General features: G+C 48.2%; 1 protein-coding gene across 3 annotated transcripts; it reads right to left on the bottom strand.

Annotated features, from left to right (window-relative positions):
• Positions 1 to 574: 574 nt before the first annotated feature.
• On the bottom strand, positions 575 to 18,727 carry L3MBTL2 (L3MBTL histone methyl-lysine binding protein 2). 3 transcript variants are annotated; one of them, XM_059846513.1, is made up of 17 exons: positions 18,635 to 18,727; positions 17,007 to 17,274; positions 16,676 to 16,809; positions 15,839 to 15,962; positions 14,810 to 14,889; positions 13,398 to 13,515; positions 12,934 to 13,068; positions 12,173 to 12,261; positions 10,355 to 10,586; positions 9,567 to 9,646; positions 8,886 to 8,990; positions 6,888 to 7,035; positions 5,972 to 6,054; positions 4,106 to 4,340; positions 3,348 to 3,413; positions 2,307 to 2,429; positions 575 to 1,483 (listed from the first exon to the last, which is right to left on the bottom strand). In XM_059846513.1, exons 1-17 carry the CDS (start codon positions 18,683 to 18,685, stop codon positions 1,374 to 1,376), a joined length of 2,181 nt encoding a protein of 726 aa, XP_059702496.1. In that variant the 5' UTR covers positions 18,686 to 18,727; the 3' UTR covers positions 575 to 1,373. The 3 variants fall into 3 exon arrangements, with proteins under 3 accessions (XP_059702496.1, XP_059702497.1, XP_059702498.1); XM_059846514.1 differs by having other exon boundaries at positions 15,848 to 15,962; XM_059846515.1 differs by lacking the exon at positions 3,348 to 3,413.
• Between the last annotated feature and the right edge of the window lie 5,826 nt (positions 18,728 to 24,553).

Here is a 24,553-nt window from a genome sequence, read left to right as displayed (position 1 = left end):
GATCTGAACAGATTCAAAAGTGGGCACATGGAAATCTCTTGAAGCTTAACAAGACCCAGTGCAAGGTGCTGCACCTGGGTTGGGGCAAACCCTGGTATCAACACCAACTGGGGCATGAAGGGATCAAGGACAGTCCTGCCGAGGGATCTGGGGATACAGGTGGATGAGAGGCTGGACATGACCCAGCAGTGTGCACTCACAGCACAGAAAGCCAATCAAGCATCAAGAGATGTGTGAAAGCACCAAAAGCAACATGGCCAACAGAGTGAGGGAGGGGATTCTCCCCCTCAGCTCTGGTGAGACCCTACCTGCAGTGCTGCATCCAGCTCTGAGATCCTCTGCACAAAAAAGAACATAGATCTGTTGGAGCAAGTCCAGAGGAGGCCACTACAATGATTAAAGGGATGGAACACCTCTCCTATGAGAAAATGCTGATAGAATTGGGATTGTTCACTCTGGAAAAAAGAAGGCTTCAAGGTAATCTGCAGTCTCCTGATACCTAAAGGGAACATACAGGCAACATGAGGCAAGACCATTTACAAGAGCATGTAGTGACAGCACGAGGAGGAATGGGTTCAAAGTGAAAGACAGTAGTTTTACATTATGTATTAGGAAAAAATTCTTTACTGTGAGGGTGGTGAGGCACTGGAACAGGTTGCCCAGGAAGGTTGTGGATTCTTCATCCCTGGAAGTGTTCAAGGCCAGGTCGGATGGGGCTCTGGGCAACCTGGTCTAGTGGGAGGTGTCCCTGCCCACAGCAGGGGTATTGAAAGTAGGTGAGGATCTTCAGATCTTTAAGGTCCTCTTCAAACCCAAACCATTCTATGATTCTATGAAAAAAGGTCTCACTTCTTCAGCAGGCATCATCATCTCTTTTTGTTTCTTCACCTCTTTCCACTCTTCCTGTCCTGATTTTCTTGGGGTTCGCAGCACTTAGACCAGAGAGCACAGCATCAAAGTCCTACAGGGGCAGCAAAGTCCTACAGCTCCTTTCCTGGTACGTCCTGCACTCATCACTTGTCACCTCCAGTCAAAACTAAGAACTCAAACTGGCCTTTAGTGCTCTGGCAGCCTCTTTCCCTGTTTTGAGCTCCTGATCCAAAAGGTGCCTTTAAAATCAGGCATGCACAACTACAGCAGCCACGCAGGTTGTGCTCTGTGGCACGCCTGCAGTCTTTTTGCTGTTTCCTAGGGCTTAATATTACAAGTCTGGGGGAAATTTTCTTGCACACCAGGAAAGCAGAGTTATGATGCCACAGGGTGGTCTGCTTTAAAAAAGGAAGGCCCTTTTGGTCCTCTGTTTCCCTTTGCCAGGACCTTCCCTGAAGAGCCACAAGGTGAAGTTGCTGCAGGCAGCTGTGGAATGCTCCAGATCAATCTGTGTCCTCCTGCTTTATGCTGCTGATGGGAATGGGAAGCTCTGTCTCTCCAAATTCTGCATCTGAAGGGTCAATGGTTTCTTCTTTCACCTGCACAGCAATGACTAGCAAGAGATAGAAAGAGAGAGGGAAAAATAAAATAAGTAAATAAAATCAACCCATGTTGACTAGCATACCTGCAGCACCTCCAAACCAGCTCTGTCCATGCAGGTACTCAAAATGCCCCAGGCCCTAGGGCCAGCCCACTTCCTGAGGGTACCTCACCACAGGCAGCCCTGTCATGCCACTGCAAATCTATCCACGGTCACAGCAGCAATCAGGATGGGACTAAACCCTGGCAGCATTGAGCTGCTGGCTCCCAAGAATAACTCCTAAGGGATGATGGCATCCAAAGCTGATGTCATCCATTTTCAATCTGCCTGGGTTCACACAGGGGAACTTAAATGAACAGGAGGGACCTTCATGGCTCTCCAATCCCCATGTGCACAAGGCACCTCACCCACCCTCCTTTACCCTACCCACTAGGGTTGGCAGGTGACCCAGCTGCTCTTCTGGTCACTGCAGCATGAGAGGCACGGTTCATATGCTGCTACAGCCCTGATGGGGATTGGGATGTGACAGCCACCCCTGACATACCCACTCTGTCTCTCCTCCCTGACCTCACACAACCAGGCCCTCAGCAGGCATTAGCAGCATTGAAATTTTGAGCAGTACTGGTCCCACCAAACCTTCTCGGCAGTCAAACCTTTCCAGGGAAAGCAAAGCAAATGCTTTCTTCTACTCTCTGGAGTGTTACTGGAGGAGTAAGGAAGGCTATTTGACATGCTGCTGCCTTTTCCTGCCTGGGGGCGCCCATGACTTATTGGCCAAGAGTGTGTGTGGGGAAAGGTGGATGTGGCTGCAGGATAGAATAACTCATTCCCTTACTCTCATCAGGTGCTGGCTCTGGCAAAACCTGGCTGGCAGCTTTTGCTTCTCGTTTTGAATTCATGGCAGAAGCCTTCTTGACAGTCTGCTTGACATTGCGGGCTTTGGCAGGTAACTTTTTTCCTTAACAAAGAGATAACAGAGTATGAGCAAAAGTGTATTTCTATTCCCCTGGAAAATCAGCAATCCTGCTCCTCTGAGAAACCACAGGCCAGGGACCAGCACAACTGAACAGAAAGCTACATGGTCATTAGCTGCCAACTGGTTATACAACAGAAATGGCCTACTGGAGAAAAATTCTATAGTCATCATCTCAAAATATGCTCCTTCATGTTCTCCTTCATTAAAGGCAAGGCACTTCAGCATGTGTTTAACTTCCAAGGAGCAGGTCCTCTTGGAATCAGTGTGGAGTCAGCTTTGCTTACCTGTCTGAGTCTAGTCCTAGGCAATGAGCATATTTGCTGCAAGGTGCAGACATTGTAACTGTAAATGTTCTGGTTTTTAGCTGACCTTTTTATTTAGGTTGAAAATCTTTATATTCTTTGGATGTTCTTTCCCTTCCACCCCCCAAGAAGGAATTTCTTGTCTGTCTACATGATTTGCCACAGCTACTGCAACAATGACAACAACAATGACAAGATGAAACAATAAAAGTATTTCTACTGGCCTCTTCAGCCATCTTAAGGCTTTCTTTCCCTCAACACAAAGCAGGGTTGCTCTCCAGCTGCAGCAAACATCTCCCTCCAACCATGGACACAGTAGTGAAAGCAGCACAACCTCACACCTGGAAGCAAGTGCCATATATACCTCGGCCAACAGAAAACAGACTGCAAAACAGATCCTTCCCACACACAGCTCTCTGCTCTTTAGGTAACAGGCAGGTAAGAAGGGTGAAGGTGTGTTGGTAAACCCACAGCTGACTGAGGGCATCCACAGCAAGACAAGGCCTCTCTCTCCTGCTCTGATGGGACATGGACAGGGTTCCTCTAACTGGGCCCAGCCTGCGAGCGAGCGGGAGGGCACTAATCAAACATCACTCACTCTTCTTTCCATAGGGTTTCTTCCTCTTCTTGGGCACCTCCTTGGCCTTCGCTGCAGTTGTGGGCTCTGTCATGGAGACGAGAGGGAAACGAAAGCCAAGTCCCATAACCAGTAGGTAACTGGGATGAAGTGACATAAGCGAGAAACAGATATACCCGTCCCCCCAAGCCAAAGCCCTCTTCCCAAGACAACCGGCTGAGGGGAAAGCAAGGCTCTAGTGCAGTTGCTGTCTGTGCTTCCAGGCAAGGGCCCAGAGCGGCAGGCTGGGGCAGCACAGGGGAGAGAGGCCCAGTATAGACTTTGTAGGGGCAGTAAAGAAACAAGATTCGTAGTTTGAAACAAGAAGGAAAACATCTGCAAAGGTGAGGCAGTGGCCTCCCCGTGACAAGGGAAGGAACGAACTTTTGAGAGGATGCTCTTACCTTTTATAGACAGAGTCAAAGAGTTGATGAGAAAAGGGAGCATGGGGCGAGTTCCTGCTGCTATCTGGCTAAGGTTATAGCTATGCTTAATAAAAGGGAGCTGTGCAGGGATAGGACCACCTGGAACTACCCAACTTCCTCAGGAGCAATTCTCTGTTGGTGTGGGGGAACAGAGCCAATCTCAAAACTTAGGCTGTTTTCTCCCCATCAAGGCTCGTCCCTCTGCCAGCTGCTAGAATGTGGCAACAGAGGAAGATTTCTGGTAGCCAGTGCAAATCAAGGCAAAAGGAAATCTTTATCTCTAACATTAGAAACCACAGTAAAATCTTCACTCACCTGGAACCACTGGTGGTTGAAGCTGGTAGCCTGTCAGCTCACACCACCCCACAGGATAAATGTCCGGAGACTCGCAGTCCACCCACTGGTCATACTCGTTGTCCCAGCCATCAAAATGGATGCTAAGGAGACGCTGGACTACACGCTTCACTGTGGCCACACAGATGAGTCGGGGTTCCATCAGGTCCACTGCCTCCACCTTCATGCCTGCCTTGAAGCCATGGTTGGGACAGTCCTGGGTGCATAAAAATTAAAAAATTAAAAAATTAAAAAAGAAAAGCCAAGGCCATTGCACTCAGTCCAAACCCACATCTGGCCAACACCACTCTCACACAGGCTGGCCTCTAGCAAGCAGACAACAAGCCCATAGATCCAAAACCAGATCCAAGGCCAGCTGTGTCCTCAGCCAATTTCAGCCCAGCCTTTAGAAGCAAGATCCTTACAGGGGAGCAGCAGTTCAGGAACACAGTCAAACAATTACCTGACATACCCTTGGGAAATCAGAAAGACCAGCATAGGCCCTGGTACTGCAGCAGTTTTGTTGATGTAAAGCAGCTCCCACCCTCCACCCAACATGCCAGCCACACATCCACAGGCAATGAGCAATGCAGAACCCACCAGGAGCTTGGAGCTCACAGAAACACTAGAGAATCACAGGTGACACTCAGAGGGACCCACAAAAGGCAGGACACTGATGTCCCAACTTGGAGAGTACATACTCCTGGGCCTTTGAGCTCTCCTTAAAGCGCTGTCAGCAAACTGCAGCCCACTAGAGACTGAATATGTTGTGTGTACTGCATAGTGTCTGTCCTGACTTCAGGAAGACTTTTGACACTGTCTGCCACAAGAACCTCCTAGAGAAGATTTGCATGCTGTGTGTGGATGCAGCAAGATAGACTGAAAACTGGCTGAGTGACTGGGCCAAGAGGATGGTTATTAGTGGCATGAAGTCTAGTTGGAGGCTAGTAAATAGCAGTGTACCCCAGGAGTCAATACTGGATCCACTCCTGTTGAACATCTTAATTAATTATCCAGATGACATGTCAGAGTATCATGTCAAACCAAGCAAGCTTGCCTCTAGTAGAAAACTGGGAGGAGAGACAGAATATACTAGATGGTTGTGCTGCCCTCCAGAGGCACCTTGACAACCTGGAATCCCATATCTGCAGAGGAAGAACCGCAGGTACCAGCACAAGCTAGGGGAAGACTGACTGGAAAGCAGCGTGGCAGAAAAGGGCCTGGGAATCCCAGTGGACATGAAGTTGAACATGGGCCAGGGATGTGCCCTTGAGACAAAGAAGGCTGATGGTAAGCTGTTCTCAGCAGGTCAGTGGAAATGATCCTTCCCCTCTGCTCAGCACTGACAAGGCCACACCTGAATTGTTCCCTGGTATAAGGGAGACAGTGGAGAGAGTCCAGCAAAGGGCCAGAAGGTGATGAGGAAAGGCTGACAGAGTTGTGACTGTTCATCCTGGAGGAGAAAAGCCCCAGGGGTACCTTATTTATGTGTATAAATGCCTAAAATGAGGGTGCAAAGATGGAGCCAGATTCCTCTCAGTGGCTCCCAGTTCCTGGACCAGAGTTAACAGGCACAAATTGAAACACAGGAGTTTCCCTGTGAACATCAGGACACAGGTTCTACCATGAGTGCCAACGAGCACCAACACAGGTTGCCCACATGGTTGTGGAGTCTCCATCCATCTGCACAAGGTCCTGAGCAACCTGCTACAGGTGATCCTGCTGTAGCAGGGGTGTTGGACAAGAAGTCACTTCCATCTCTGTGATCTTGTGACAGCCAGAGCTATTGCACTCCTCCTTGCTTACTCCAAGCATCCCTACACATCGTTTCTTCCTGGCAGCACTCACTGTGTTGAAGAGCCGTGATGGAGCAGGTCTTGATTTGGTCTCTTCCAGGTAACGTTCCCAGCTGAATGTCTTTGCTTCATGCCCTGCAGAAGGAAGAAACACTAAGAAGTAAAAAGGCAATCACTGGGTAGACCAGTTGGGACAAAAGGCAGACTAGGCAGGAAGGAGGCATAGCAACCAGTTGCAGAGCAGGTCAATGAACCTGCATGTACAGCCTGATCTTGGACATGAACCTAGTGCATGGATTCCATGGGAGTCCAGCACCCCTCTTTTCAGGCAAATACAGAAAAAAGCAAGTTGCAGCTCTGAACATCTGTGTCAGCCATAGACCCAGACCACAGAGAAAGGGAAGGACCAGCAGCAACTAGGAAGTAGTATGTTCAAAACACACCACTTGGACCAATCCTTCTTTCTCCCATCAGCAGGAATGTCAAATGAAGATGGAACGTCACTGCACAAAAATGCCGCAATACAGAAATTCAGAGCAGGCCTTTTCAGGTATGGCTAGATGAGGCAGCAAAAACACTCCTAGGGTGATTGTCTCTTAGGAGTTTGAAAAAATACTCATGTCAGATCTATTCATAGAGAAAAGAATAGAGATGACTGTGGACACTTAAGTACTGATTCCTGCAGCAATAGCTCTGTTTATCCCTTCCCACCTTCCTTGTCCGTTAAAAGCTTTTATTCTGTTCAGTTTGGGGATCATACACCTCTGCCACTGATCTCCAGGAGCTAACCAAGACTTGGTATATGGGCAAAGCTTAAACAGCCTGGCTCTCTGAACTAGCCATCTCCCTGAGAAACAAGCAGATTGGGACCTTGTTTTGATTTATGTGAACCTGACCCCTCTCAGAAACGCACCCCCCATCAAATTCTGCATGCAGGTTTGTACTACAGGGCAGAGTCCAAATCTCACCTTTTGGAGGGGTCAGCTCGATGTTGTTCCTCTTACAGAAGTTGGCAGGGAAGATGGCATGTGAGGAGGCATGATAGCAGAACCAGTCAGAGCCATCATCAGATGTTGCTCCATCAATGCTGATCATGAGATACCCATCCAAGAGAACCTGAGATGGGAGTGAAGGCATGAGTGTAGAGCTCTACTTGCTCTAAAGCCGCTCCTCCTTGCAAAAGATTCTCTTCTCAAGAGTCCCCACATATCAATCACAGTTGCAACTAGATAGTAAAATCCAATGTTATATGCCCCAAGCTTCTCCTAATATGTTAGTCAACACAAGCTAATCCGCAAAGCAGCAAGTTCTGCAGGACTGGGACCAACACTAAGAGCCTTGTGAAAGGACTATGAGAAAAGCCTTAAATGATGAGCTGTTTCAGTTCATAAATAAATATATATATTTCAGTTCAATAAATAAAATTTATTTTATTGATTCTGTGTTAACTGGTTTGTTCAGTTGCACCTCCATGTTCTCCCCGAGTTAGTTTACCCCTGGGTTTTACCCTCCCTCAAAGCTGTCCCTCATGCCATTCCCCACCCCTTGTTCCAGCTCTTTCCCTGCCTGTCAAGGCAACTCAGCCCCTTTTGTTCCCAAACATTCCCTGCCACTTTAACCTCAAGCCAGTCCCTGACTGGAACACCCTTTTGGAATTCCCCTACTCCTCAAAGCCCCACTGGCCCACTGTGACCCATCCTCTCCACCCTCCTACCCCAATTGCCCCAGACACTATCCCTCGCTCCTCCCCTGAGGATTCCCTATTGGTTAGCTGTTTGTATCCACCCCCGATTTGTACAAAAACCTTTGCACAGGAGTGTCCGGGGTTCTCTTTGTATCTGATCCCTTTCCTTGGAAAAGGCTCTTTCTTGTGGAACCTCAAAACAAAGCGTCTCCTCCTTTGTCTCTGCCTGGTCCCTGTCATGACTTGTGTCTGGCACCTTGGAGCAAGTGGCTCTAAAAGTTCTGCCTCTGGTAAATCCCCATACCGAGGCAGTTCCCCACTCCTGGCATGGCCGGAGTTCTAAGAGCTAGCCCAGGCTCTGTAACACAGCAGTCAAGAGCTCTGCTCTCCCCCAGAATCATTTCATTAGCAGCTCAAAATCCTTCTCCCCCAGCCAGATCATGAGTTTGTTACTGGGTAGAAGGGAAGGAGCACCACCCTTGGATTTGCTACCTCATACAACACAACCCTTGGATTTGCTACCTCATACAGCACCAAGACTTATCCCCTCCTGTCACTCACTGGTAATTAGTGCCTACTAAAGGTGATAGAGTCCCAAACTCTTCCACTTCTAAACCGTGGCTGAAGGGAACATTTCACAAGACACAAACAGCTCTCAGAGCATCCCACTGCCAAACTCCCAAGTGTCAAAGTCCTCAGATTGGGTTCTGTGAAGGCAAACAGCTTCCTGAGGAAGCAGGAAAAGCCCAGATGAATGCTATACTTTCAACATTCAACACACTTCGCTGAGAAAACCTGGGGAAGGAATTTCCTTCTTGATACTAGCACAAGAGTAGAGCTTACAACCACCTCATCAAGAGAGAATGAAGGTGACATGTCCATCCTCATGCCATTCCCCACATGGAGGTCACCTTCCACAACTCTTCCCTTCTTTCCACAGGGGCCTCTCTATACACTCTCAGAAATGGAGAACAAATCTTCCGTACTGCGTGCCCAGTGGTGGAAAGAGGGTGGTTGCCAGTCACACACACTGGGCACTACCCTGCGGACCAAGCATGCTCATCTTCATGCTGTCTGTTTAAGTACACATGGATAACAGCTTGTCAGAACTCTGAGGTAACCCCCCAGTTCCCTCCACACATCAGCTGTCCACCTCTCTTGACAGCCCTCTCTGCTCCCCCATGCAAAATTGTACCTGGTCTTATTAATTTGAAAAGAGCTGAGGAGAAGCTGCATTATCCCAAGCAAACATAGCAGACCCCCTCAAGCTCACCGAACTTACCTTGCAAACAGTGGCCACACAGATGTTGCCCAGATTCAGGGGGTCAATGGCTTCCAGTTTCATGCCTCGCTCAAACCATCCACCTTCAGAATAGACAGCTCGTACCTAAGGGAGACTCTGGTAAATGTGCTGCCAGGGGCATGGGACAGTCCCATCCTGACACTGAGCACAGCAAGTGCAAATAGGATTAGAACTTCTTCACTTGGCTCAGCTTGGGAGGGGAAACCAAAAATATTACAAGAAATACAAAGGGGCAGCCAAACCAACACTATGTTTGTGTTGGCAACCTCCTGCCACGGCTCTGGTCAGTCAGAGAGCCAAGCCCAACTGCTGCTCCATAGCAAAGCAAGGTTCCTTCTCATCTCAGTCCTTACCAGCATGATCCAGTTCCTTGTTGGAACTGGTCTCTCTCATGCAATCCTCTTCGCTCTCCAACTCAAAGCTCCCCTGCTTGCCCTTCGATTGAGTGCCTCAATCTGTCACTGTCTTTTAATTCTTTCAGCTTTCTAGTTTGACCTGCTCCTTCTTAACAACAACCTTGACACCCCAAAGACCTTACTGCCCTTAGGTCTAAGAAAGATCACCCTCAACAACCCACATGGCAGCCTGTATGCCCAAGCAAGGAAGTGCTATCACTGCTTCCTTCCTTGTGACCCCCACAGAAAGGCAGACTTGTCCTACCTTCTTAAACAGATAGGGCACAGCATCACAGTAAATCTTCCTGAAGGTGGGATGGTTTGCCATGTCATTACGTTTTTCATCTGTGAGGAATGGAAAAAACACAGAGAGGAAAAAAACCTGCGGCAACTGCAGTAAGGAAACAGACTGGTTATTAATTTTCCTGTGAGAACTTAGCTGCTATAAACCCCCTCAATATGAGACTATTTAATAAAAAGAACAGGTCAGCCCCTCTACACTTCTTATAAAATGGGCTGTGATGAAGGGCTTGTTCAAAAGCAGATGGCTCAGCTCTCTGAGAACTGTTGATAACACAGGCAGCTATAATCACCAGGGAGAGGCAGGAATAGAGACACAACCAAAAGGATCAGCAGTGCTCAAGTCTTGCCTTTGTCTTTTACTTTGCCAGAGTAAGCCAATCAACAATTCCTCTTGGTAAAGTCCATAAAAATGCAACCTGATGGCATCCAGTGTTACAGAAGCCAGCACGAATTTCCTCAAAAAAGACTACAAACATCTGTCGTGTTGCAAAGTCTGCATTCTCATGCTAAGGGGACAGACTGTCTGCTTCAGGTAAGAAACCCTACAGTCCCCCATTGTGACCTGTGATCACAGGACTTTTATCTATCCAGATTAAAAAAACAGCAGACACAAAACTAAGCAGACTTCACCTGTTAGGTCTTGGAGCAACTGTCTCACTCCCAGCATGTCAAGACTGGTGTCAACAGCAGGGTGCAGGCAGTTCCCAGCAAATCAGAAGATGGCTGCAGTGGTTGATGGCTGATCATTACCTGTCTTCTTTATGTCATGGCCGACTCTCCGTGACCAGCCCACAGGATGGATGAGGGGACTCCACATGTGGCACCAGAAGTCATCATCACTGTCACCGTCCTCATAGAGAAGTCTCAGTCTGCCCCCAATCACTGTGTCCACCACTGCCATACGTGTCTGGGACACGTGGTTCTTATCCACCACCTCGACCCGCATGCCCTGCCGGAACGGGTACTTCATGCTCTCTGCCATCTGGCAACAACCAACAGAGGAAGGAGATGAGATGAGATCAGCCACAGTTCTCCAAACACTTCAGAGAACAGCTTTCCCCACAGACATGCACCCTGGCACTGTCCAAAGCTGACTAGGAAGAGATGCATAGGAGTGGGTTCTTTGGGGGGACAGGTAGCTGGCAGCCCCAGACATGACAGTGTGGCTGGGCACACACATGCTGGGTGTCCCTTTTGTCATGTGGCCTCATAAGAGCTGCCCCACTCCAGCCCAGCAGCAACGCCCAGCCACCACCTTGTGTGAATGTTCCCAGTGAGAACTTCTGCTCACGAGGGACTGAGTAAGGAATTGCGCGTGCCTTTTTCAGTCATGAAAGAGAGCACAAGGGTTTTGAGGCTGCAGTTAGTTAGACGTGTAGCTTCCCACAGTGCAACAGGATTTTCAGTTGACTTCAAAAGAGGTCAGGTTCTTATTTTCACCTTTTTATTCTGATCAGAGGTATGATAATCTATCTCCCAACTCCATATCCAAAGCAAGTTACTCTGCAGACTGACCCAAAGGCACAGGTATGTGGAGTCACTGGCTTCTGACTTTTTTGAGACCTTTGGTTTGCTCATGCAGCCTTGTCCTATTCCTCCACAAATGCCCAGAGGTGTTTACAGAACTCCTGACATTTTGGAACTGTGATCCCAAGATGCCATGCAGCAACTAGGAAACACAAAATAGATACCCAAACCAGCCTACACCTGAATCCAGAAGAACTTTTAAGCCTAAGTCTTCCCCTTCCACTTCCTGTTTATTAGGTGGGAGTGGAGATGCTAAGGGGAGAAAGACAAAAGCAATGTCTGTTTCCCTCCACCATTTCCCTTTCAGCTACAAGCTGGGGCCCAGGAACAAGCAGCTACAAACAACCTCTTAACTTTCTGAGAAGTAACATGGGAAGCACTAAATACATCCAGATCTCCAGCTTAGTGTCACCACTTACCTTGCACAAAAAAAACCCCTATCACATGCCTTCCTGCCTACTGTCTCTGGGACTGTCTTCCTTATCTGCCATTTCCAAAGCTCCTAGCTACAGGAGATCCTCTTCCCTCTAACAAGGTCTAATCTCAGCGCAGGCTACACAAAAACAATCATGAGAGCTATGGAGATGCCAAGGCCATGGCACTTAAAGGAAGCCTGTACCCTTCTCACTCCCTTCAGGCTGCTTTGCTACCAATACTGAAGGCAAACCTTTTTGACTCTCAGAGCTATTCCCTGGCACTGAAACAAGGCAGGGAAAGGCCAGGTTGGAGCTGCAGTGGCCTCTCCCTTCAGCCAAACCTCATCCCCAGTATTTCCCAGCAGACCATTTGACAACAGCTTTTAAAGCCTGCCTATGACCCAAAGCAGACATTGTTGTGCTGAGAGGGCATGGAGGCTGTGCCATCCATTACCCACAGCATCATGACAAGTATCTAAGGAGCATGTGGAAGCACTCACTGCCCCTGCCCAGGTTTCAAGGCACACAAAAGTTGCACAGATCAGAACCAGAAGAGACATGTTGAGCACATGTCTTGACTTCAGCTTCATTTCCCCCTTGCAAAACAACAGCCTCCCATGGTTACCTTTATGTGAAAATCCACTGGGATGGTCCTAGCTCCCACCAGTTTTTTCATGAGGTAACTTCTCCAGTCAGTGTACTTGGCATGGATAGCTACATGTGAGCAGGGAAAAAGTCCATCTTTATGACCAAAATAATTACAGCACCACACCTTTCATCTCTCTGACAGCCCATTAGCACTAGAAGGCCTTCTTCACATCCAGATTCTGTACTCTGTTTTGCCAGCTTGCCCCCACATCTGGCCGAAGGGATCACCATTACAGAATGAACTGGGCCAAGCAGACACTCAACTCCACTGATCTAGATGAGGAAGTGGTAATAGAGCAAAACACATGAGCCATACCAAGCAAATCTCAGCTTGCCAGAATTCCACTAAACTGGCATCCCTCTCTGAACTGCTAGCTGTGCAGGGACTGGAGTCACTGCACTTACTAGAGATGTTGCCCAGGATGTAGGATCAAAAAGTTCCCCCAAAGTTCAAGTCCAGCCACCATGTGGATTAGAAGGAGGAAAAGCCACCTGCATTAGCCCCCACAGGTCTGCTACTGCTCTGCATGCAGTATCCCTAGGTCAATAATAGGGAGATGAAGAGGGAGCAATCCAAGCAGTCTCCAGCTTCCCAAACTCAAACTGCTGCTTGTAAGTCAAAGCACAAATGGAGCTGTAGTCCTACATGCACTGGGAACACCTGTCCCTCTGTGCTAGGCATAAACCAAAGCTTCTCCATGCCCAGGTATATGGTGACCCCTCTCGCTCCACACTCACTTTGTGGTGGTACCAGGATTTTGCTGTTGACGGCACACCAGCCAATGGGGTGAATATCCACTGTGCCCAAATTGCACCAGAAGTCATGACCAGCATCATTCTCAAAGCCCTCATATCGCAGAAGGGCCCTGTATCCTACCAGGACAGAGCAGACAAACAAAGGCATTAGAGACCAAGAATTTGGCACCACAGGCTTAGTACCCACAGCATGGCCTTCGGCACTCCGCATAGGTTACCAGAGCTTCTCCAGTAACTACTCCTGCAAATTCACCAGCAACCAGAAGAGGAACCACGTGCTGGTTTCCTCTCACTCCCGCACCATGGTATTTCCTGTTCCAAAATCTCTCAGCAGCTGTAGAGCTCCAAAGAGCTTCAGTTTTGCTTGACCAGCTACCCTCAGCTCTCTAAAGCTTCCCTCAGAGCTTAGCTGCGCCCAGCTGTCAAAGATTACTTTGGAGACTTACCCACAATCTGGATGACAGATGCAATCCAGTACACACGACTGGGGAGCACAGCATCACTGTTCAGCACTTCCACCTTCATACCTTTCACCACATCATCCCACTGATCGAAGAGTGGCACCTGAAAGATTGAGGCAGCCATTGAGGCAGGGAGAGGGACGTGGAAATCAGAGCAGGGTTTAGGCCCTTCTAGCTTTCAGAGACATGTCTTAGGCAGCTACACCTTCACCTTATACACAGGCTTGCATGCCTTACCCCTCCTAGATTTGCCAACATCTTGAAATACAGTTGAATGGTCCCAAACATCTCACGGGGATGTTCACTGAGGATCCCAAAAGGCAGAATACAATATAGCAATACTTAACTGCTTCACTGCCAGATGTCCTATTATTCCAAAGTAGCTGCTGCTATTCCTCTATGGCATAAAGATACCTAACAATGAGGATACCTAACATGTCTGCCTAACCTATCCTCAAAGAAAAGGAAATGTTGTCAGTACTATCAGACAACTCAAAAGGAATATGACAAGTCTTATAAAAATTGGACATGTTGGAGGTGCAGCTACTGCCAGGCTCACATAAACTGATTTCCTCTCTGCACATCACCCTGGGCTGTACTCAGCCATACAGACTGCAAAATTAGCTTCCCACTACCATCTCCGGTCAGAACTAATTCTGTTCCCAGTCAGCACTAAGCCATCGCTACTGATGCCTGGAAAATAGAATAGATCTTCCCAACAATGTTAGAGTCAATATAAAAGCAAACCTTTACTTGAAAGCTTTCAGGTACACAATATGGCAAAGATCACATGTGGTATAGTAATTCTACAATTTTGATAAGATTAGTCGATTAGTACACTTATCATGTACTGTCCAGGTAAAATGTTAGTTGGTTAGGTAATAGTTCCTGGGGTTCTGACCCACTGGAAGCAGTGCAGAGGTTTTGTTTGCCCCACTTTTGTTATATCTGGTTCAGATTCTGGTTGGAAAATAGAATGTCCTCCAGTTGGTTCTGTTCTTGGAATAAGACTACAATATTTCTGAATGTGTTTATAAAGTTAGCTTATTGTTCCTACATGTAGGGAAGAAAAATAGGAAAAATACTAGAAGCTACAGCCATGCTTTAGCAATTTACAAAGCTACAAATATATGAAAAACTTAAAAAGCTAAAAATCATAGGCATCGTTACCAGCAGTGTTTCTACCAAGTCCCTCTCTGGTTCCTTCCCCCAAAACTCCTGGACCCTTTGTGAGACTCCCATTCTCAGCTGCCAAAAACCCCAATTTCATTCCTTGCATCACCTGGTCTCAATAACCCCCACTGGGCCTCTGCTCACCACCTGTCACAGGAGCAGGGGGGGCTCATGCATATGACAAGCCCTGTGTGCCCTGCCATGCCCAGCAAAGTAGAACTCACGTGTTTGAAGCAACTGACAGGAGCTGCCTTGTAGCCGTGCTCCTGCAGGTACTTTCCCCAGTCAAAGCCCAGGACGAGTGCTGCAAGCAGACATGAGAGCAGAAAATCAGACGAGATCACAGAACAGGCACAAAGATCAGTTACCTCTGGACTACAGCCTGCAGCCTCCAGGCACTAGGACACAACACACAGGGATTATGCATTCCACTGCATTTTCTCTGGTGGGAAACTAAACCCTACATGACTGCATGGTCACTAACACCCACAAGAGGCAATATATTATTAATCAATATTTGCTGTCACTTGCTTTTGGGGGAGCAGAAAGGGCAACAAAAGGGGTCAAGTCCAGCCCAGGGCTAGAGCACTCCAGGGAGAGTGCATTCTTTCAGGGTTAAACCACTTCACATTTTGCCTCTCAGCAGCAACACTGCAGGGTCATATCAGCAGTACTTGCTTTCCCAGAGGGTGCTGGGAAAATCAGAGATACTAATTTGAGAGATTAATCCCACAGTCACTTCTCGTTGCAGGCTACAGCTGTGCTCCAGCAGCAGTCTGCTCAGGGATCACTCCCTGCTGCTGCCATGCCCGAGCCCTCCCCTTTCCCCTAACACAGTAAGTTGCTGCTTCTTCAGCTGCAGTGACTGGTTATTGCTCAAAGTGATCAGCGAGTGACTCAGGGCAAATATAACTTGCCATGGGCAGTGGGGCAGCAAATGGCCGGGGGAAGCAGGACACCTTTATGTCACCTTTGCCAGCAGAAGTCAGCTCCTCATGGGACTGGGACCACAGAGCTTACACTCCAGGCCAAGTAATACAAGGAGTGAGGATGAGGCTACAACAGTGGATGGGCAAGAAGAGGAGAAAAGACATGCCCTGTGTTCTGCCAGCTTGTGTCAGAGCAATCCACACACATCATACAAGGCAGTGTACCAGAGAGGAGGAGGAGGACTGCAGAGCTTACAGCCCTCAAGGTGTCCCCATTTCTGTGACTCCAGCAGCTGCACCTCCTCACACCTCACCTACACTCACCATCCTGACCTGTCAGTGTCCCATCTGCCAGCTGTCCCGTGCCCTGCGAATGGAGGAAGGCCCCGATCTTGGCTGACCAGGATGCCTTGTGCAGAACTTTAGCTTTCTTTGTTGGTGGTTTCCCCTACAAAAGAAGGAACATTAGAAACATTAATGGCACAGGAGACTAAGCCACCCCCTGCAACTGGGTATTCATCTTTTCCTTGGGACAATTTCCAGGCTACTACAATATTTATTAACGCTCACAGGAACAAGAAAGAGCAGGTAAAATAGCAGTGTGTCCTTTCTCAGCTATTAGGGAGCACCACCTTTAAGCTGTCATGCTTCCTTTGGGGACTTCAGGCAGGAAGAAAAAGCCACTGGGAAAGTCAGTCTGATATTTAATTAGAGAGCAACCACCTACCCCTACATACAGGCACATCCTGCTTCATCCCCAGGAAATCTCACAGAATTACAGACTGTCTCTGAAGAGCTGGAAGTCTGCCTTCCTAAAGTTCAGGAGCATGACTTTAGTCTTTAGCTGACCTATACTCCTCAAGATTGCAAATTCCACCAATGCATGACCACTGCAACTGCGGCCACTGCCTCCAGTCTTGGCATCCCCAATTAGGTCACTTACCTTGATGACCATCAAATCTATTGTTGCGCTCCCTCTGCTACAGCTGTCTATTCCCTGGCTTAAGAAATTATCCCCCATGCATTCCAGGAGTCCCCGGGATTACCTACAGCTTGTCATGCTACTTTTTGCAGGTACAGGGGTGGTTGAAGTCCCCCAGCATGACAAGAGCCTGCAAGCACGATGGAGCCTGAGAGCCAGCTGGAAAGGTTTTAACGCACCTGCAGTCGGGCCAGGATGCTGGCCTTTTTGGAATTTGAGGAGTAGCTTCTGGAGCAGGAGACGCTGCAGAAACGTTTGGTCTTGGAGAAGAAAGCCTCCCTGGTGCCAACAATCCCACACATTTCGCACACAGCTGCGAGAAGGAAGGCCAAAAACGTGAGGATTTAGCAGAGTCACTTCACTACAACGACAGAGCTGAGACCAGCTAACCGTCATTATACAGAGCAGATCCCCCACACAGCCCAGAAAATGTAGTGTGAATCCAAAGCTGCTCCCAAAGCATCCCCAAGGTGCAGGCACACACCCTGAACAAGGCAGCACAGGCAGTACCTGGCTCAGAGCCACTGTCTTCTGTGAGGCGGCCTGTGGATGGCTGGTGCATTGGAGAGGCTGAGAGCTCTCCAGCTTCCCTCTCTGGCACCTCATCATCGCTGGACTCCTCCAGACAGGAGCTGCTGCCACTGCCCATGCTGCTGTTATAGCATGTGAGGGTGTCGTAACCCCCAAAGATGTCCAATTCATCATTCTCCTCATCGTCATCACCTTCTTCCTCCACCCGCTCCAAAGATGAAGTTTTGTGGCAGAAGGCAGACACCAGCTAGAAAAAGAGCCAGTTTGCTTTAAAAACATTTTACACTGCACAGTAAACCTGCCTTTGCTGCTGGGGGAGGCCCTCTTGGGCCAGGGAGTAGCCTCAGGGTGGGCAAGGAGTCCACATAACCCCAAAGGCAGGACTCTGAATGCCTTCCCCCAGACAGGTCCCTTTACTGGTATTCCACATGCTGCATTCTGCTTCCCAAGAGGAAAGTGCCACAGGGCTGTTGCTAGATAGAAAGCAGCTTGAGGAACATAGAAAAATACAGGGCAAAGCACTGCCTTACTGATGAAGGACAGACGAGACTATGTCCTTCCAGGCAATGTTCCTCCCAACACAGTTGCACAGCAGCGCAGACACCGTCACAGTAAAGCCAGCACAGACTTCCAGAACAGAGCACAGGCTGCATGTTCCTGCCACCACAGCTCACAAGACCAGCACAGCCTGGAAGTCAGCAGGACCAACTCAGTCCTGGGGACAGCTCATGTCCTCTGGAAACTGCACAGTCCACAGCTGACCTCAGTTCAGAAACTACACCAGCAGGATGGCAGGACATTTGCTATAGGTTTTTGCCTAAACCCAGATGCCTCCACAGCTAAACATCTTCACTGGCTGTTTGTACTCGCTGTTACAGCAGGAGAGCTGTAAGGAAGAAAGAGCACAGACTAGAAGAATCTTGAACCAGGCTCCAAATAAGCATAAAAGAAGCTGGGAAAATATGTTAGCAACTCATGAAGCAGCAGTAAGCACTCAGCATCAGCACAGGAAGTGATGGAACAGAAAAGCAGATACAAACAGCTACATGAGGCAGGAGGATACCATTGTTCCTCCAAGTGGGCAACAACAAAAGATCAGCAGCAAGCCCATCACCTTCTGATCCCTGGCTCCTAGCTATCATTACAGACACGCGGACAGGAAGATCGGACTTCACTCACTGCTGTCTCCCCGCATCCTCCCCGGCTTTCACACAAAACAGACCCAAGGTTCCCAGGTTACTCCCTGAACAAAGAGTTACTCTCCTGAGGATCCAGGGCCTCAGACAGCATTCCTGACGTCTGAAAGGCCTGAACTCCTCTAAAAAATTAAGATTTTCATCGCCTTCTAGTCCCTGTGTGGGTGCATTTTGCAGCAGCTCGTAGGACGTGCGCACCATTGCACCGTTACTCTTCCACAACAGGTGAGTGAAACTTGCGGACACCTTAAAATCCCCAGGGCTGCCAAGCAAGGGCAGCATCACCCGGAGCCTCTTCGGGAAGCTGAGGGGGACGCAGGGGCCCATCCCGCCGGGATCGGACGGAGCCACCGCCGCCCCCAGGAGCGCCCAGCCCGGGCCCCAGAGGAGCCCCCGTCCCGTCCCACTCACCTCTGCCCGGTCCCGCTCCATCGCTACCGGGACGCCGCCAGCCCGCCTCATGCGCGTGGAGAGCGTCCCCCGTGCGCTGCCCGTTTGATTGGCGAGAGCAGCGGAAAGCACAGCAAATCAGCGGGGAGTTTGTTCCCGCCGCGCTGCCCGCGGGGCACGACGGGAGCTGTAGTTCTTTTTCCGCAGCCATGGCGCCTCGTGGCGGTCCCGCCCAGGAACAGGCTGGGCGTTGCTGCCGTCTCCCTGACTCCGTTCCTGGTTGTGGTTCCGGATTAGCCCACTCGGTCCCAGAATGGCTTGGATTGGACGGTATCCTAAAGATCATCCAATTCGAGCCCCCTGCGGAGGGCAGGGTCATTTTTCACCAGAGCAGGTTGCCCAGAGCCCCATCCAACCTGGCCTTGAACACTCCCAGCGATGGGACATCCACAGTTTCTCTATGCGGCCTATGCCAGTGCCTCACCACCCTCACAGTAAAGAATTTCTTCCTGTATCTAATCTCAATCTGCCCTCCTTCAGTCTAAAATCACTACCCCTTGTTCTGTCACTACCTGCTCGTATCAAAAGTCCATCTTTCTCCTTTTTATAATCCCCCTCTGGTACTGGAAGGCTGCAGTCAGGTCTCTCCAGAGCTTTCTCTTCTCCAGGCTGAACGACCCCAGCTCTTTCAGCCTGTCAAGAAGCTTATGTAAAGGTAAGCCCCTGGAGGCAGTTCTATTTTCCACCCTTTTATTTTGTTGTCACTGTCACTGTGTTGACGTTGTAGGAGAAAAAAAAAAGGGCTGTACTGAGCATTCCTAGTCTGTATGGGCTTTGTAGTGAGTGGCTGAACAAATAATGCGTGAAGCACAATTGTACAGTCTTAGCTGCAGGTGGGAGTAAAGCAGCATGAAAAAGGTTCATTCCAAAGGCTCACCTCATACATGGATTGCTCTTCCAGACAATCCAAAGGCTGTAACATGGGGCTACAGCCTGTTGATATAAACACAGAGTGTCACTATCCATATGAAACACACTGAGAACCCAGGGTAGTGGTCACAGCCTAATTACAGGGGGACAGTGTCAGGGAGCTGGCAATGCCAGTCTGCAGCTTGACCAGCAAATTTGCATAGCAGCAGGGATCCTCCACGCTCAGGTTTTCCAAACAGTCCTCCAGCAATGTTAAAAATAGAAAATTGCTTTAAAATAATATAGTTAATAATGAAATAAATCATAATGCCTGTTATTCCCTTGTAAATACTGCTAGACATTGCACGGCATGGCAGACAGCAAAGCTGTTTCCAGGAAAGACACAATCCAAAATTAAAGGTCATTAAGTATTTCTACTGCAGTAATCTTTCATGGAACACATTGTGAGCTATCACTGGTGTGCATGCCCTGCTCCCTTCCCAGAGTGGAACAAGCAGCACTGCTCCCTTAGGTCACACACAGGCTGACTCAAGGCTTCTTGAAGGCTTCAGTAGAAACAAGTCCTGTGTTGACACAGAACAAGCTTAAAAGGCAGTCCCCACACCACAGCTGTTCATTTTTCATTGCAGTTCTAAATAAGCCTTTTCAATAAATAACAGTATTTAAATAAATTAATTTTAATGTGAATCAAGTTTCATCTTGATTGAGGAATACTTATATTCTTTTCAATAATAAAAACTTTGTTATGTAACAATAATCATAATAGTTCCTTAAAGCCAACTCCTTTCTTTAGGGAGAGAACAGCACTGACAATCTCAGGTAACTAAAACCCAACACTTAGATTAGACTTCACTTTTCCCAGCTCCTTTCCTACTGCTGTCTGGGCTTGGTCTGTGTTTTAACATAATCTGCAATAAAAATTTTAGGAAGATCAGTATCAGAGGGCTGTTGTCAGGTGCAATGACAGGAGGAGCCCCAGCTGCAGTGGGAGGGATTATTGCTGCAGGACAGAGGGTCAGGCTGCTTCCTCAGGCACTCAGCTCCAAGGTGTGCAGCTCTTGTACTTCAGCATCTGCTCTGTCCCTCATTACCACAACTTCTTTAAGGAGCCTTGTCTCACTGGCTCTTTGTGCTTGTACTGGGACTGTCCTCTCACCCATGCTCTGGGATGCAGAGCTCATGTTCCAAGTTCCCAGGCTTCATAAATTCATCTGCTGCTTCTCCAGTGCTTCCTTTTTCAGTTTTCTGCTCTGTTATTTCAAAGAGCTCATGAGAATGCTGGTGCTTCAGGGGCCTTTTTTCACTCCCAGCACTAAGTGGCAGCCATTTGGTTACAGGCCTTCCAAATTCTTGTGTGCAGTGGGAAATGGCACATGGCTTTCCTGAGGCTCCTCCTAACTGACACTGGGAAAAACCAAAAGACTTTGAAGGGTTTAATTTTTCTCATGAGCACTGGGAAGGGAACCATTTTGAAGAAAAAGTATTTATAGACATGTAAGCCTTGGCTGTATATTTATGGTACATACTTTGAAAAAGGAAGATAGGGTAGATGAGCTTGGAAAACCAACAAGAAAACAGATGGAATAATATAATAAAACATATTCTGCTTAACCTTTGGCAAAATAATTTTACCAAGGTAACCGTGAAATGAAAAGAGGTGTGTCCTGCACTATGTAAGAACAGGCAACAGCCTACATGCAGGTGGGAGATTTGAGCAGTTGCTGTGTTCTAGATCTCTCTCGTGGGCTGAGGAGCTTGCAGAAAACCCTTGTCAGATCATCCTTAATGCTACACTAAAGTTCTTCCACATTTACAGCCACTTGTCACTGTCACAGTAATTGAAGAGTTTGTATAGTGAACAAATAATCCAACCCCAGACCCAACAGGCAACCCAGTTAAGGGCACAAATACTAAGTTAGCCTGTCCTTCCTTGCTATTTTACTATTTTACATTAAATCTGTCAATATATGTCAACGCTAATGAAACAGTAAATAATTTTTGTCCCAATTAAAAAAAACTCAAACAAACAAGCAAACAAAAAACCCCAAACCAAAACAAAACCCCAAAAAGCAGCTACAGCCAGTTCCAAGGCTATCCTGACAAGGAGAGGGAAGAGTTAACTGCCTAGGAGATAAATCTCAGTTTGAAATGCTTATCCCATTCCAGACCCCCAAGAAATCTGGCTTTTGAGAGCTGAGCTGCACTGCCTCTTGATCCCTCTGCAATCTTTTCAAGGAAGACATGGGGCACCACTATGTCCTGCCAGGTCACCTTCCCCAGCAGAAAAGGCAGCCTGGACCAGTAAGTCCAGCTAATGGCAGAAGATGTTACACCATCCACAAGGCCTGACACATAATATGCAGTTTACCAAGGTGGAAATCCCTTTACATATCCTTTCCCAAGTCACAGTTAAGGGCTTTCTCTCACTCTTTGTGTTGACACTGCAGAACTGGGCCCATCTGACAGAACAAAAGGCTTGAAATCCTTCAATACAAGCTCAAACTGAGATAACAGCAGGCAAACAGAACACCACCTGAGGTATTTCCCCTCCTGCCCCAGTTTGTTTTTTTTTATTTTAATCTTATGGGTTTGGAGTTTTAACTTCTGGTGGCTGTAACTCAGGCTGTGTGGTTACAAACCCTGGCAGTGTGGGTGGCAGAAGACCCAGGCCACACCTTTCCATCCTGGTGAGATATCCACTGGATGGCTCCCGAAGCTTTGGTCACCACAACATTGTACTGGGAGCTCATTTCAGTGCCACACTGGTGTGGGACAGCACAGACAATGAAAAGCAAAAGTGAAGAGGAAAGAGAATGAAAGACTCCTTGCTTTTCAGGGCAGCAGAAGCTCGGCACTTTCAGCCAAAGGATCAGGGTTGGCAAAGAGCTTTCTTCTGGTAATGACCTTTCAATTCCTGCTATTGCCCTGGGGACTGCAGGGACACCAGGAGAAGCAAAATACCTACTGCTAGTGCTTGTGATTGCATCCCACATAGCTCTGTGCTCCCAGGATACACCAGAGCCTGCCACCAACCAGCACACCTGGGGAAAATCAGAGTCTGAGCTGTGCCAACTTCACCAGGAGCTAGGAAGGGCTTTAAAGGTGACTAAGGGAGATGGTGCCAACAGTAATTTCTCCACCCTCCCCAAATCCACCACACTCCCTACAACAGGGAGAGTAGACTGGAGCCATGGCTGATTGCCCATCAGCTACCCACAGCAGCAGTCACAGAACAGGTTTCCCTTCCAAACACCCAATATCCCTTCCTGGAGAGCTGAAACCAAGACCCTGTTGTAAGGGAGTGCAACTGAAGCAACTTGAGCAAACCAAAATGCCAGAGCACAGTCAGGCAGGCAAATGCTGATGCACATGCCACACCTGCAAGGCTGACAGAGCAGCTCAGTAGCTCTCCAGGCATGAAGCAAGCACAGATGCTGCTGCAATCCCTGTGGAAGGAGCGTGTTGTGCTTTTACACTTTCAGGGGCCAGGCTAAGCTGTGTCTCAGGCTGGGATCTAAGGTACACAATCTGCTTTTATAAGGGAAGAAATGGCTCCTTGGGCAAACTGGCAGGTAACCCAGTGTTGTAGGAAGGCAGCTGCTGAGGGGGTTTGTAAAAATAAACATTCCCCAAACAGAGCACCCTGTGGCTGGTCTTCAAATAAAAGCTCATTTTTAGGGTAGGAAGCCTCATCACACACTTAGGCAGAACTGGTCATTAGGAACAGGCTCTTCTGACTGCTGCTGACTGTCACTACAGGATCTGTTTCAGACTGTCCAGAGAGGATGGGCTGGAGTCCTGGAGTTTGGCTGAAACTGGAAGCAGCAAAACCACCATGCTGGAAACAGGAGGTAGAGTTTCTTGCAGAGAAATTGTGCATCATATACTGGAAAAATGAAACAGAAGCTGGAATGGCTGTCACTGTCACATCATCTACCTCAGCCTTGTCATGGTGCTGCTGCTGCCAGTAAGAGGCCACAAGCTCTGCTTTATGTGAGGCTCTGTCAGGCTTTGCCTGGGCTTGTCTTGGCCTGCCAGGAGCTGCTGTAGCTCATTTTGCTGTTACAACAGCTGTCTAATGACCAGGTGACTGCACCAACAGTGTCTTGGGTTTTGTGCAATTATCTGGTGTTTGGGCCACCCGGTACAAGAGAGACATGGGCATAGTGAATCCAGCAAATGGGCAGCACGGTGATGAGAAGACTAGAGCCTCTGTCAGATGGGGAGAGGCTGATGGAGCTGGGATATTGGAAGGTCAGACATTAGGAAGTTTACATCTGTGAACTATGCATTATTTGAGTACAACCATTAGCATTGTTGTAACCGGACAATCAATATCTGACTGGATTGCTAGAACTTCGGGTGTGAATTCTTTTAGCTGGTCCAAGAGTCTAATAAATAGGAGTGAAACAACCTAACTCAGACACAACTGAATGGCAAGAGAGATACAGATGACACCCTAATTTTGCTGTCACCCTGAAATCCTCCCGCTACTGGAAACGGTCATAGCAGTGCCCCAAATGGTGGCTTCTGGTTCTCCAGTAGAACCAGGGAAAGCAGAAGTAGAGGGATGTCAGGAAAAGAAATCCTATGCAAATTTTAGACTATTGATCATCCATATCACCTCAAAACCTGAACTTGACTCAGAGTCAGCACCTACAAAGAGGGACAGAGCAGCTCTGCTGTCACATAGAATGCATCATGGCATCTTTTAAGCAAGTCTCTATGTTGGCATTTGAAGTTGGAAGATCTGTAGTGTGCTCTGCAAGGTCCCAGGACTTCCCCACTTCACATGCTTTGATAAAATCAGGACAAATTCTAACCACAGCTGGTGTGCTAACTCAGCAGCACAAATGAAAGCTGTTTGCACTAAAAGCATGTAAGTGAGAAGGCTGGGCACACTTTTCACTTCACTAGCCTGTATATGGTCAGAAAGAATCTTATTTATGCTTCATCCTGAAAAGTCCACCAAGGCTGAAAGCAAAACTAGGCTTTGCTTGATGGCAGGCA

This window comes from Haemorhous mexicanus, chromosome 5, assembly GCF_027477595.1.
Source record: "Haemorhous mexicanus isolate bHaeMex1 chromosome 5, bHaeMex1.pri, whole genome shotgun sequence".
In the NCBI taxonomy this organism is placed as follows: Eukaryota; Metazoa; Chordata; class Aves; order Passeriformes; family Fringillidae; genus Haemorhous; species Haemorhous mexicanus.
The sequence above is the reverse complement of the archived record's forward strand: the minus strand, read 5'-3'. Positions and strand labels throughout refer to the sequence as shown.

Excerpts from the sequence above, each read along its gene's own strand:
- L3MBTL2 (XM_059846513.1), bottom strand. The coding sequence starts at position 18,685 with ATGAGGCGGGCTGGCGGCGTCCCGGTAGCGATGGAGCGGGACCGGGCA. Across the intron at positions 8,991-9,566 it reads TGCCCTATCTGTTTAAGAAG|GTACGAGCTGTCTATTCTGA; the intron begins GTAGGACAAGTC and ends AGTCTCCCTTAG. Across the intron at positions 2,430-3,347 it reads GAAACCCTATGGAAAGAAGA|GAAAAAAGTTACCTGCCAAA; the intron begins GTGAGTGATGTT and ends CTCTTTGTTAAG.